The 14,866-nt window shown below is 34.7% G+C and overlaps 2 protein-coding genes across 2 annotated transcripts; one reads left to right on the top strand and one right to left on the bottom strand.

The window, feature by feature from the left end:
• Positions 1,508 to 6,364, top strand: LOC109711330 (heat stress transcription factor B-1-like). Its single transcript, XM_020234325.1, has 2 exons — positions 1,508 to 2,033; positions 5,208 to 6,364. Exons 1-2 carry the CDS (start codon positions 1,800 to 1,802, stop codon positions 5,919 to 5,921), a joined length of 948 nt encoding a protein of 315 aa, XP_020089914.1. The 5' UTR covers positions 1,508 to 1,799; the 3' UTR covers positions 5,922 to 6,364.
• LOC109712122 (putative mannan endo-1,4-beta-mannosidase 9) lies at positions 7,261 to 13,591 on the bottom strand. Its single transcript, XM_020235548.1, has 5 exons — positions 13,256 to 13,591; positions 11,982 to 12,176; positions 11,735 to 11,857; positions 8,425 to 8,627; positions 7,261 to 7,675 (listed from the first exon to the last, which is right to left on the bottom strand). Exons 1-5 carry the CDS (start codon positions 13,589 to 13,591, stop codon positions 7,261 to 7,263), a joined length of 1,272 nt encoding a protein of 423 aa, XP_020091137.1.

Below are 14,866 nucleotides of genomic sequence, written 5' to 3'. Positions count from 1 at the left end.
GTTGGCGCGAAAGTGGGCATAAGTAACTAACCTAATTCGGTAATGGGTATGTTGCAAGTCAAATATATCGGTGGGAATGATAAAAAACCCCTTTACTTTCCAAAATTTGCCAGATAAGCCCCTCTCTGCCTTCAATTAGCTCAGGAGGAAATCGTGTCCGATTGTTTCACCAAAAATTTCATTCAAATTAAATTAGATTTTAGATAAATCAGAACTTACGTAAAAATTAATTTTCTTTCGCTGTTTCGTTTATAGCTGTCGAACTGAAGTTTTTCTAATTCTGCTGTTTATTTATTGGGAGTAGAACGGCATAAAATACTAATAAAGCATTTCATGATTAACATTTGCATAATCGGACCGATTGTCTCTAGTACAAGTGGTAAAAGACTTGGTGGCTGATACCCGAGGTCTCAAATTCAAGTTCTCATTAATTCATATTTTCAGCTAAATTTATTTTTTAAATGAAATAAATAAAACTGATAATATGCTACATTTCTTTCAAAAAAGAAAAATATTTGCATAATTGGCTTCAATTCTGACTGGGCCAAAATTAATTAAGATATTTTGAAAAGTTTGAGATTTGACCGAATGTGCAATTAATATGAATCAAACAATAAAAGTGAGTCTTTATGGTTGAAAATTATTGTGCTCATTTTTATTTTAGTAAAATAAACATATCTACTTCCGATATAGTGATAATATATAGATAGTAACAAATAAATTAATAAGGTATTTGAGCCTTAGAAACAAAATATCTAGTTATATGTTCCTAATTTTATTACAAAAAGTAATACGGAAAGGTTGCTAATATAGTACTCCTTACTATAATAATGCAACTAAAATAACACCGTATAAAACTACATTTTAGTGTATAATATTACACCTTTCAATAATTTTATTGTCCAACAAAAAAATTTTAGAAAACTTATTTATCAGGCACGAAATGGTTCTAAAATATTCAACTTTGTTGGATAAAAAGATTCTCCGAAATTATTCATACATTTTAAATTATTGAAAATAAAATTTAACCATTTTTAATTTTATCTGAAAATATTTATTGTTACGTGAACCCGGTGTATAGACCGACGCCAGTGTCCGTGGTCCTCGCGGTAGGTGTAATAACACATTCCCCTGTTTCATTTCATCCCCCCCTCACTTTTTTGTTTTATTTTACACTTTTACCCTTCTACTTTTCTCCTTTCTCAATTTAAACCTCAAGAAACGGCCAAGGTACGGTGACGCGACCCCCGCAACCAAGAAGCGTTCGGGGGACCGCAGAAGCCGTCGGATGCTCGACACGTGTCCAAACCCAACGGCCCGGCGACTCTCGGCCTCTGAGGAAGCTTCTTATATTCGCCAAATGACCGAACCACCCCCGCACTCTGGCCCCAACTCCGGAAGCAAGGCGAGGCTAAAATCGTCTTTTCGCGCACTCTCTCTCCTCCTCCCCCTCCATTTAAATCGCGTAGACCCTCGATTCCTCAGTATTTTTTTTTTCTCTCTCTCTCGCTTCGGTCTCCCATGGCTCTGATTTTTCTACTAGTGTTTCGAGATTAAAATTGGGGAGTTTTTTTTCGTAACATGGAAAAGGAGGGAGCCGTGGCTAACAACTGTGTCGTGATCAGTGGTTTCTATTGCTGGGGCTGGGAATTTCTCACCGCTTTGCTCCTCTTCTCGTGCCGATCTTATTAATCGATCGATTCTTAATTAGTTAGTGAATTGATTATCGGCGATACATAGAGATAGAGATAGAGATAGAGATAGAGATAGAGATAGAGATAGATAGATACAAAAAGGAGATGACGCATAAGGGGAAGGGATCGGGATCGGGGTCGGGAGGATCGGGGCCGGCGCCGTTCCTGATGAAGACGCACGAGATGGTGGAGGCGGCGGAGACGGACGACGTCATATCGTGGGGGGAGGAGGGGCGGTCGTTCGTCGTCTGGAAGCCCGTCGAGTTCGCCCGCGACCTGCTGCCCCTCCACTTCAAGCACAACAACTTCTCCTCCTTCGTCCGCCAGCTCAACACCTACGTGAGTTACAATTTCAATTTCACTATTAATTATTATTATTTTCTAAAGCCTAGCTAGGTTGGAATTGCGCGAATTAATTAATTTCATCGCTAGTTCAAGGTTGGTTTATTTGATCAAAATACAATTTTATAAACTAGCTAGCTAGCTAGGAATTTTGAAGCGCTTTTTTTTAAAAAAAAAAAATTTTTTTGGGGTTGTTTTACGAAGTCTTTCTCCTGGTTGCTTTTTCTAGCTTGTTTTGATATGGATTGGAAAAGAAGACTTCTATTATACATATATAGAATGAATTTATGGAGTTAGGCTTCTATACTTTCGAAAGTATAAAGTATAAAGACGTTCGTATTTGTAAGCTGCTTTTATTGACGGGATATTTAATTCGATGATCAGTTTCGGCAGATATGATCTACACTATTAGAATTATTTAGAAATTAAATTTTATAATTTTTTGACTTTGTTTGTCTAATGAATGAATAGCCTAAAAACGGATGATTGAAAATAAAAATCTAAAAAAGAGTGATAAAATACTCAAATTTTGAATCAGAAGTATTAATCTTATTTTTGATGTTAAGTAAAATTGTCAATTAAAATTTTATGTAATTTGAATTGTGCTGTTATTAGTGTTTGGGATAATATTTTAAGTAAATAAGTTAAATGATATTACGAACATTTTAGGTTGTCACAGGATCACCTATTAGTGATGTTGTTGTAACACCGCCCACTAATAGATTCTTATAAATTTGACACATCACCCTTCTTCGATTTTAATTAGTTTTTATTGGATTTGCTGGATAATATTTAAGGATTTTTCTTTTCTATGTATGGCATACATGCTTCTTGAGCCATTTATATGTGTAGTTTTAAAAATATGCATCCAATTTTATTGCTATCCTTATTTATACTTCTTTTTTTCTTTTTCTTTTTTTCTCTTTCATTATTTTATTTAAAATCGCTAGCAGTTCAGTGAGGTAATAATGCAAACTAGTTCGTATAGTCATTTCCCCTTCATTATATTGGTCAATAATCCAGTTTAAAAGGTTCTCTTATTTTGTCCTATTTAATTGTAGTATTAGTTGTTTAATCATATATAGCTTCCTTATTAGTCATTATATATATTTATGATTCATGAATAAACAAATCAAGCCCCATCAAATAAAGTGAAAATGAATGATTCAGTATTATTATTATTATTATTTGTAGTATTATTCAAGTTTATACATATACGTGAATTTTTGGAATGCATATATTATTTTATATCCAAAAAGCTAGTAATATAAGCCCCTTACTATTACTATTATTATTATTATTATTATTATTATTATTATTATTATTATGATTACTACAATTAAAGAAACTTAATTAGAGCGCACGAAGGTAACACGCAATACTAACGTTCTTGGCACGTCACAACATTCCCCTAAAAATGGACGAGTTTCGTAGTACACATCAAGTGTGAATTGTCCTTCGAGTCTAAGTGATTTAATTTAAGCTAATATTATATTTTATATCCCTTTCTTTGCGGTAGTTAGTTCAACACCTGCTACATCCACTGTTTCTAAAGTCGCTGTTGCACCGAAAATGGCTTTTGCTTACCATGGTTGTGGAGTATTCTAGAAGCGGAAAATATTACACTTATATAAATTAGAGTTATTTGCTGTAGATTTTTCGGAGTACAGCTCTCTCGTATTAGATAAAATTTTAGTGGGGAGCTCTTCAATAACAACTCGATGGAGAATCTCCTGATTTATCGTACGTGTCGGTTTTACTATTATCAAAGGTTTATTTGATTATTTTTTAATACTATTTATTAAAAAAAAAATAAATTCTATACGGAAGGATATATAACCTTTGAATTGAGACAAAACTGGTATGATGTGGTGAATCGGAAACTGCTCAATGAGGCTTTATTGAAAAGCTCTCCACGAAAGGTTTTTCTTTTATTGATATATGACGGTCAATGTGCGCACACACTTAAATAAAAAATAATGTTATAGAAAATAGAGTCAGAAATAGCCTTGAAACCTCCTCTCACATTCGTGTTAAGTGTTTTGCATGCCTGAAATGATAAAAAAAAAATTGACTGAAATAATTAACGTGAATATCCTCGCTACTAGAAAATTAATATTTAAGTACGTTTTATGTAGTCTAGCGTCTTATTTGAAAGCGTCAGTTAAAGTGTTCGCAAATGAAAAGTCGCTACGTATATATCTATATATCAATATTTTAAAACGTCAAAAAATTAAAAATAATAATAATATTTATTATTTAATAAATTAGTTAGATACAATAAAAAATTTATATAATGACGTTTTTTCAAAACGTTGATATTTGCTATATTATATAGATGCTTAGAAACGCATCTTCCAAGCGTCTTTTAAAAAATATTTTTATATTGAGATTTTTTTTTTTGTGTCTGTTAAGTTCTCGTACTTGAAAGGGTACAAAATATTCAAATGAAAATTTTTGAGTCTTGGGTATAGTGAGACTCAGCTGTACGTGTTTTACTTGGTCACAAGTCACAACAACACATGTGACCGCTGTAGAGTAAGTCCACCAAAGAAGAGCGAGGGGAAATAGAAAACCTTGCTTTCAGAGTTAACGTATGAAAACAGCAAAAAGGTTTATAAATGTTTTTGTCGCTTTCTGAGACTCAGCAACACACATTTGGTCACGAGTCAAACTGTGATTAAGATGCGACTTGATTGAAGTGCGAGATCCAATCGCAATTTCCACTGTTTTGACCCACCGCAACTGCTCCTCACCGCTATCTTGATGGGGGAAAGAGCATTAATTTAATTTAATATTATAATGGGTTATATTTGTCTTGAAGTATTTGACAACAAAGTCAACATAAACATTTTTGAAAGAAAATGGTTCAAAATTTGAAAAACGTGCTCTCAATTAGAAGTACCGTTTGGATTAGTATGATATATTTTATATACAATTAGGCAAAGTCCGTAAATAATTCATAGAAATTCAATATTACATTAGAATATATCCATTTTAATACTATTAATAATAATAATTTTGGCCGGCCAGTTAAAATAATCGGAAATTGGCGCTTTGAATTTAGCTGCCATTTTTTTCTGTACAGAAAGTTTTTNAGTAGTAGTAGTAGTTATTCACTAATTTCTCAGCTATCGCAGACGTAAGAATCTGAAGTCTCTCTATATGCAGGGTTTCCGCAAGGTGGTGCCGCACAGGTGGGAGTTCGCGAACGAGAGCTTCCGGCGGGGAGAGCAAGGCCTACTCTCCAGCATTCGCCGCCGCAAGGCGGCACCCCCGCTGCCCCAATCTCCGCAGCCCGGAACATCCGGCTGCAGCGCGCAGTTGCTGCCGCCTCCTCCTCCCCTACTTTTCCCTCCTTCCTCCGTCACCAACTCCGGCGATGTCCACAGCTCCTCCTCCACCTCCTCCCCTTCTCCGCCGCCGCCGCCAACTCAAAAACTAGCCCAACTGTCTCATGAGAATGAGCAGCTCAAGAAGCACAACCAGATCCTAAGCACCGAGCTCGCGCAGGCGAAGCAGCAATGCGACGAGCTCCTCGGCTTTCTATCGAAGTTTGTGGACGTGAGGGGGCTCAACTTCGACCTTTTGATGCAGGAGAACGCGGCGGCGGAGGAGACAACGAAGGAGAGAGAGGATGCGGTGGAACGGAAAGAAGAGGCTAAGGAGGGGAAGCTCAAACTCTTCGGGGTGATTTTGAAAGGTCTTGAGGTGGGGGAGGGCAATAAGGGAGGGATGAGGAAGAGAGGCTTGTGCGAGGAAGGCGACGCGTGCGGCGTCGACGAGCGCCGGCCCATGAAGATGGGATTCGGCGCGCCGCCGTGGATGGGCGTGTCTGCGGCGGCGGCGGCGGTGCAGCAGCGCGGCGGAAAAGTCTGCAACTGAACTGCATGCATGGTACGAGGGATAAAGAAAATGAAATTCTATCAGATCCGTCTTTTTCAGGCGCAGTTTCTCTCTTAAAATTCGTGTGAAACGATCTAACAATTGAAGATAACATATCCGAAAGGACTGATCTAATAGAAAGATATTTTACGGTGAAGGTGCAAGGATCAAATTTTTAGTAGCTTTATAGGCCAAAAGGTACGAGAGATATTTGTGTCTTGCTTGAATACATTTTCTCAAAGAAGTTGTAAATAAAAGAAGAGAGTTTTATTTTAGTTTTTTTTTTATTGGTTTTGTTTTAGAGTGCATGGAGCTAAAGTATTGGCCCTAAAGAAAATCCTCCGAAGGAAGATTTGGAGGAGATGTTAATGTAGCAAATATATATGTATGTGGTGTGAAGTTGCACCAAAAAAGATATGTATTAATTAGCTGTCTTTTGTTTTCTTCTTGGAAAGAAGAAGCTGGCACCAAAAATGTTGCTAAAAAAGTTTCATTTGAAATTTCTTGCATGCAGCTGTACTTTTCTTTTTTCCTTTCTCTTTTTCTTTTTCAAGAAAATGGGGCCAGTAGATGTACTGTATATCTCATTAATAATATCTTTTTTATATCTTTCTCACACACTTTAATTGCTTCCACAACTGATGAGAGCAGGGAGAGCCCTTGGGCATGCACTGGCATCCTAATGATAAGTTGCATAGGTGGAAAAACTTTTTTCTAGTACAGTGGTTCTTATGGTATAGATCGAGTTTCTGAATGATAAAAGATTTTGAATTCTGCATATGTATATTTATAAAAAAAAAAAAAAAGGAATTTTATCTGATACGTACTAGCAGTAGATCAGTTTGGGATGGATGGGAGATAGGACAACGGACCTACAGGCAATGATTAAAAAAATAAAAATACAAAAAAGACCCCATGGGTAGGGCTGCAAATTGATTTGGATCAGTGAAGCTTCCGTCAGATATATTCTGATTTTGTCAAAGATTCATTCTAATCCCAACTGATCCCGAATAAAGTGATAAATGAGGGTAAAAAAAAAATAAAATAAAAATCAATCTGTTTCGAAATCGTCAGGATCTGTCGAAAAACTTGAGCGCCAAAATAAGCAAATTCTGTGACAAATTGTTACTCTCCTGCTGATTAAACTTTTCTGAGCACTCAGTTATTTCAAATAGTGCCAGTGATCATACAACTCCGTGGCTCCGTGCATCCTCATTCACTTTTATTAATTAATGATCCTACCACATTGGATCAACCACCCTATCTTCTTATTACAAAAAAAAAAAAAAAGTACATTAGAGTCTTTGATGTTTTTATTTCGAGTAACTTACTCAATTAACTAATCCCCTCGCACCAAATTATCGAAACCCCCTTCAACAAATTTATTATTACTAGCAGGGACATTTAGGTTCGAAATCCTGGTGGACTGCTGCGCAATAACGCTTTTCGTGGAGGGGCTCTGCGAAAAAACGACGTCGTAGCCGTCGGTCCACGCGGCCATCCCGTCGGCCATCACTTGCCAGAAGATCGCGCCGGCGCAGGGTCCACCGCCGCGCGCGCAGGCGTAGACCGCCTCGTAGACCGCGAGGAAGTAGGCGTCGCGTGCGCCCACGGTGTAGCCCGGGGACCGCGACGATTTGCCGAACTCCGTGAGCATGAGCGGCTTTTTGAGCACCGCCGCCGCGTCGCGGGCGTGGGCTCGGATCCACGTTTGCACGAACGCGAGTTGGTCTCCGTCGCTCGAGCCCGAGATCCTGCGTTCCATCCATTTTGAGCTCAGTAGATTTAGGGTGCACTCCATTCGCATTATTATAAAAAATATATATATATTAAAAAATGCTAAATTAATTTTTAAAAAAATCTCAATAATAAACTAAATCTTATGCTCTTATGTTCAATAAGTATATACAATTTCATATGTAATTAACCCAATTATGAAGGGAGCAAATTTTATTTTTAATTTTTCTAAAACAGAAAATTCTGGTATTAAGTGAGAAACTAGTTTTCTATAAAAATTTTAGTTGGTAAAGAACAAATGACATTGAACACAAGATTTATATTCAGTTTAAAAAAGAAGAATTTTTTTTTTTTTTTTGAGAGATAAAAAAGAAGAAATATGATAGCATTGGTGTTTCCTTATTGTTATTTTTGGTGGATTTTTTTTTTCAATTTTTCTTTCCCTAGAATGATGCAAATAATTATCTCACAAGGCAAGTACAATAAATCCCTACATAAATTTCCAAAAGCAAAACCAATTAGATCTAGTTGAGGTATATTGTATTGCCAAACTAACATGTTTTTATATTTTAAAAAGCCGAAAAAATTGACGTACTTTTGGACAGTTCTCACCATTATTTTATACTATTAGAAGAGAAATTAAAAAAAAAAAGCATTTAAAATTTTCGGGCCCAATACATAGAATATGTACATTGAATATCATTCTCTAGTAATTTAAGCTTTTATAGAGCAACAAATCGATCGAATTGCAGGATTAAGTGCTCACCACTGATCAGGGTATGCATGAATTGTGGCAAAATCAATCCCAGGAATCTGGTTGTCGGAGATGAAATCGGTGCCGACTTTGTAGCCGGGGTTGAATTGCTTACGATCCGGCATCGACTCGCCGTAGAATCCTTCGATCCCGATTTCGAGCATGTGGTTGCTGTCAATGGACTTGACATGAGCAGCCATTTCTGTGATCCATGCCTGCACATTAAATCAGATGTGTTCATCAGTTGCATACTTGCATGCTTAGTAAATTCGCTTACCACCATCATGTATCAGTTCAATGAATTGTTAATTATCTATAATATTTTACAGATTTTGCTAAATATATGTTTAATTGCAGGTAGTTATTGAAACTTCAGAAAATTAGATAATCTTTATGAACATTATAGTTGTTTTAATTAACCATATATACATTAATTTAGCCCTAAAATTTGTTGAATTTACTTAATGGCTGATCAGATTAATAATATTCTGAAATTAATAATAACAGATAAATTGACTGAGGTTAGTCGCTTAATTAGTACTGGCTGAAAGTAACCAGGTTTATTCAATTTTTTTTTATTAATAATTCTTTAAAGCTAAAATGCAGAACACCTTTACGTAAATATCCGTTTTTTTACTGTTTTTTTTACTTTCAAAAATCTATATTTTTCTCCCTCATTAAAATTTGAAAATGTTTTCAGAAGGTTATGACGTTAACGGAGAGAGCAGAATAACAAAACTATCTTTACTGTTCAATAGAAAAAAAATAATTTCTTTATGTATTCCATCTATTTTCAATAGACAGAATGATAGCACAACCTGAATAGGGAAGGTAGATATATCCAATTATAAATTATAAACAATAGACCGAATTATTGCAGCATAACCTGAATAGGGAAGGTAAGTATATTAATTTAAAATTTTGAGAGGGTAAAATTTAGATTTTTTTTAAGTCATGAAAAAAGTGAAAAAGTGGGTATTTATAAGAGTATGTATTTTTGCTATTTTTATTTTAGCTATTTTGTAAAGATACATGAGTTGTTTGGCTCTCGGTGATTAAAAATTATCATTTTCAAGAGCTATTTTTGCTATTTTTATTTTAGCTATTTTGTACTAGTATTTCTTTAATAGAAATTCAATGACTTTGAAACTATCATCATCCTACGTTTTGATTTATTTTATTAAAAATTTTCACAGAAGTATAGAATCGCTACAACAAAAATGGTGTATAGCGATACTTTTAAATGTCGGTACAGGTCAACAAAAATACTGCTGACTAAATTACCTACACTTTTAAAAAGTGTTGCTTTATGTGGGGTCGTTAGGTATATAATGACAGTTTAAGAGTATTGGTATAACCTAAAAAAGGTGCTGCTAAGTTACCAACACTTATTTGTAGGGGTGGAAACAAGCCGATCTCGAGCGAGCTTACCTCGGCTCAAATTCGGCTTGAAATTAATTTCGAGCCTAAATTTAAGCTCAATCTTGGATTGAAATTAATTCGAGCCGAGCTCGAGCGAGCCTAATTTCGAGTCGAGCGAGCTCGAGCCCTAAACGAGCTGCTTGAAATTCTCAACATTATACAATCAATAGTTTAATTAATTTGTATAGAACATTATCTATAATTTGATACAAAAATATGTCTAATAGTTCAAAATACAAAATAATTATATGAAATATAGTATTATAATATGAAGAAAAATAATTTATGAGTCGAATATCTAATTTTTTCAGCCTCACATGTCTTGATTTGATGAGTCTAATATCTAATTTTTTCAGCCTCACATGTCTTTCTCTTCCGCCTTCAATCCCATATTATTCATTTTTCATTTTGCCGGCGTCAAAACTACAGATAAAATTATATGATAAATATGTGAGTAAACGTATGCAATCATATATAACTGAAAATTAAATGTTTATGATGAAGAAGTAATTTGTTGATTTTAAAAAATATTCATGTTTTTTGCTCTAAGCATTAATTAATAGCAAGCAGTAGGCAATTGGCGGATCTGCTGATACTTGGGTAACTTTTGAAGGATGCGTCTTTTTTACGCCTTGGCTACTTAGGGGTGAAGACAAAAAAAGAAAAAGAGAGAAAAATATTGAAAAATTTAGAGTTTTGTGAAAGGAAAGAAATAAGATGGAAATGTTAAATTTAGTACCAACAACATTGACCCAATTTTAACTAAACTGAGATTATTCACTCAGCCTATATATAATTAAAATATATTATATTTATATATTTTTTAATATATATATATATATATTTATATATTTATATATAGTGTAGAACTACTATACTATCGAAAATATAGAGGATTTGATGTTTTTGAATTTTTGACTTTTTGATTAAGAATTGTATGGTTGGGATGATTGCGGTCCCTCCTAGGATTAAATAATATCCTCAGGATTGAGTGGTCCCTACAAGATAATAATAGTATTAATCCAAAGATAAGAAATGATTAAAAGGGTTGGTCTAAGAATCAAAAAATCGAAAGCACCTGATCTTCTATACTTTCGATAGCATAGTAGTTCTACTATATATATATATATATATATATATTCGAGTTTTTCGAGCCTAATTCGAACGAGCCGAGTAATGCTCAAGCTCGGCTTGAAATGAATTCCGAGCTTTTTTTTTTNATTAGTATGTATATGTATATAAAAATTAAAAAGGAAAAAATAATACACATGGCAGATGTTTTGAACATACATCTTGTTATATAAAACATGTTTATTTTATCAAAAGTCAAACACGGTGAAGTTGTTTTTGGCTGTAAATACTCATTTTCATTACTTGATTCGCTATAAATTAAATTTTTTCATACTTCCAACCTTTTCAATTCCCCTACATATGTGAAACGAAGAGATTAAAAAACAAGATACTATTGCAACTTTTTTGGATTGGGCTTTATATTTAGATTTTAGTAATTTTTTTTAAAAAAATTTGGCATAAATAAAATACTTACACAAAAGTGTTCCAAATATGTGTCCCTATAATCTAATTCTGTTGTAGTGAATTAGGAGGATCAAAAAAGTTGCAATAGTATCTTGTTTTTTAATCTCTTCGTTTCACATATGTAGGGGAATTGAAAAGGTTGGAAGTATGAAAAAATTTAATTTATAGCGAATCAAGTAATGAAAATGAGTATTTACAGCCAAAAACAACTTCACCGTGTTTGACTTTTGATAAAATAAACATGTTTTATATAACAAGATGTATGTTCAAAACATCTGCCATGTGTATTATTTTTTCCTTTTTAATTTTTATATACATATACATACTAATAAGATGAATTATCATGCAATTAATAATTAATTACCTGCAGGGTCTTCCCCGAGAGGTCGCTTTCGCATCTTGGCTCGTTCATGAGCTCCCACGCAAATATGGTGGGATCATCCTCGTACGCAGCTCCAGTTATGGTATTAACCCTCGTGAGAATTGCCTAATTAATTAATTAATTAATTATATTGCAGCAAATTAATAAAGAACTAATACAAGGAGAGATCGTATATTATTAACAAGTTAAGTTTAACATAAAAACTAATCAAAAACTCAGTTAGTTTAACCTTGATGTGGTTCTTGTAATATCCCTTTACAACATCATCCCTGAAGAAATCATCATCAGATCCCAAGTAGTGGCCCTTGTCCCTTGCCCATTGCACGTATTGCTTCTTCCCACCAAAACCATCCCAATTGTTAACCAAGCTCAGTATTAGGTAGATCCCATGCTTCTTGGCCTCAGATATCACAAAATCTAACCCCTGATTACAAACAAAATAAAAATAAAAATAAAAATACAAGCTCTGATACCAAGTTAAGAAGCTCGGATCAGCCCACAAGAGTCACTAGATAGACCAAAAAGCCTTTTGCATTGTAGATACATGTGCTAGAATTCTAAGTTTTGTATATAGTAAAACGTACAGAAGTAACATGAACTGTGAATCATTTAGATTTGGTTATTCAATTTTTCAAAATTTTTATTTTATTATCTAACATTTCAAAACCAACGACACTTTGTCTTTAAAATTTAAATGTACATGTCATTTATTTTTACAGTTTTAGCTAGTATATATGTTTCATATAAAATTTACAACAATAAATTCACTAGAGTAAGTAATTAGCGTAATTTTTAAAGTCAAAATATTATTAACTGACTTAAAATAAAAATGGTTCATATATAGTTTAGATGTGCTTTATATATTTTCGCAAATTCATATTGATGTACAGACTGATGATGTTCGTAACAATCTAACACGTTAGATAATAACTAGCATCTGCTCATATATAGTTTACCGATGTGCTTTGACATATATTTTCGCAAATTCAATATCGATATAGCAGACTGATGATGTTCGTTAACATCTAACACGTTAATATAATAACTAGTCATCTGCTCGATCTGATTTTGATCATGTATTGTGTAGGATCAATCGAACTATTTTATATACATACATACATACATACAATATAATATATATAACATATAAATATATATATATAATATATATAATATATATATATAAAAGTATATAATAAACCTAGTTATAATTAATTAAATGTCAACTCAGCATACACTTTTTTTCTTTCTGACGAATGATACGCACCCAAACATGTACTAAAACGAGTTTATGAGTTTGTTGCGTGTATGATCTTCACCGTATAAAAAAAAACAAATTTTGTGTGGTATCTTGATAGCATAATATATAGATGACTTAACTATTTAAATTGCTTCTATGATTCTATAAGCAAGCTATAATTTATCATTACGTGTTACGCTTAAAAAAGTGACAAGCAATATATAATATATACTAATATATATATATATGTATAGTATAAACACCAAACCTCTAACATACCTCCGTGGAGAGTACTGCAATGGCCTGTATCCTCCATCACTAAAAGCCCAAGTCCTGATCACTGTGACTCCAAGATCAGCGGCTTGTTGGAATGTGGTGGTCACCTTGTCGCGGTCCGCGGGGTCCGACGCCATGTACATGAGCCAATACGCGTTGAACCCGTTCGAGTAGAACGGGCGCCCATCGACCACGAAACAAGCCCCGATCGCCCTCGCAAAGCCCGAGCCACTGCCGATGCCGCCGCCGACGGAAGCGGTGCATTGTTGCAAGGCGAGGAATGCTACGAGAGTGAGGCTAAGAAAGAGTTGTTTACTCTTCATTTTTGTTTTATGTAAAAATACGTATAGTTCTCGTATTTGGAGAGTTTATATAGAGCACATATGTAGATGCTAACTCAACAAGGCATGCCCAAGTCAGGGATCTTGGAATTAATATAGGATTGGAAAGTGTAACGACTCTGGTGGAGTATTTATGCATGCATGCATGGGGTAGGTTTCTTGCCCTAGTTGTTCTCTACTTACGTACGTGGAGGACACCTTTTTAGTTTGGGCCTCATTAAAAATTTTGCGTGTGGGAGATTCTAGCACATGTATCCGATAAATTTCGTTATGTATTTTGCCTAAAGCACTGACAAAATAAAAGTGGAGGAGGAATCATTGTAGAATAAAATAATAACAGTGTTATGAATAATTATAAACCTATATAAAGTCATAATATTTCTTGCCACGTGGCAAGTCACTTTTAACCCTCATAGCCCCACTTTGAACTGAACCACCTATTTGAACCGATTCTCTATCTTCTCTTACTTTTCTCTTCTCTAAATTAGCACTTGAACCGAACTGCTCATTGCGGCTCTAAACATCTGAACTGAAACAATGAATTGCCTCTCTGATTTTTTGTATGAAAACTGAACCAAATGCATTCTAAATCGGACTACTTATCTAGCACTTGAACTGAACTGCTCATTGTATCTCTAAACATCTGAACTGAACTATTAAACAGCCTCTCTCTGAACCTCTGAACCGAACCAAATCGTTACGGTAGATTAATATTAGTCGGCTCCAAATTCTTATCCCAATTCTTAGAATTTTTTTTCACTCCTCTTCCGGAGTGATGAACTATACTTCCTCTCATCTTTCATTTGACTACAACAATGGCAACACCTATTAGCGTTGATATTAATTTTCGCCGTTTACTTCGCAAGATCTGCGCTAAATTTTCGCCTCATGCTCCAAGGTACGGAATGACATTACATGCGGGCTTGAGATTTTTCTCTTACTTCGATGTAGAAATTCGGAGTAGCCGAATCATATATAGAAGTCATTACAAGTTGGGGCACATTGTCTTCGAATGCTAATCGTACCAAAGACGATGCTGCAAGGATTGCTATTGGGAGGCTTCGCAACTAGCTAGGGGTGGAAACGAGCCGAGCTCGAGCAAGCTTACATCGGCTCAAATTCGGCTTGAAATTAATTTTGAGCCTAAATTTAAGCTCAAGCTTGGATTGAAATTAATTCGAGCCGAGCTCGAGCGAGCCTAATTTCGAGTCAAGCGAGCTCGAGCCCTAAACGAGCTGCTTGAAATTCTCAACATCA

Source organism: Ananas comosus, linkage group 6 (genome assembly GCF_001540865.1).
Source record: "Ananas comosus cultivar F153 linkage group 6, ASM154086v1, whole genome shotgun sequence".
Taxonomy (NCBI): Eukaryota; Viridiplantae; Streptophyta; class Magnoliopsida; order Poales; family Bromeliaceae; genus Ananas; species Ananas comosus.
The sequence above is the reverse complement of the archived record's forward strand: the minus strand, read 5'-3'. Positions and strand labels throughout refer to the sequence as shown.

Bases quoted from the DNA above. Each gene is read 5' to 3' on its own strand.
- LOC109711330 (XM_020234325.1), top strand. From the start codon at position 1,800: ATGACGCATAAGGGGAAGGGATCGGGATCGGGGTCGGGAGGATCGGGG. The intron at 2,034-5,207 runs GTGAGTTACAAT...CTCTATATGCAG, and splicing joins TCCGCCAGCTCAACACCTAC to GGTTTCCGCAAGGTGGTGCC.
- LOC109712122 (XM_020235548.1), bottom strand. From the start codon at position 13,591: ATGAAGAGTAAACAACTCTTTCTTAGCCTCACTCTCGTAGCATTCCTC. The intron at 12,177-13,255 runs GTGTTTATACTA...GTTTGTAATCAG, and splicing joins GGAGGTATGTTAGAGGTTTG to GGGTTAGATTTTGTGATATC. The intron at 11,858-11,981 runs GTTAAACTAACT...TTAATTAATTAG, and splicing joins ATTACAAGAACCACATCAAG to GCAATTCTCACGAGGGTTAA.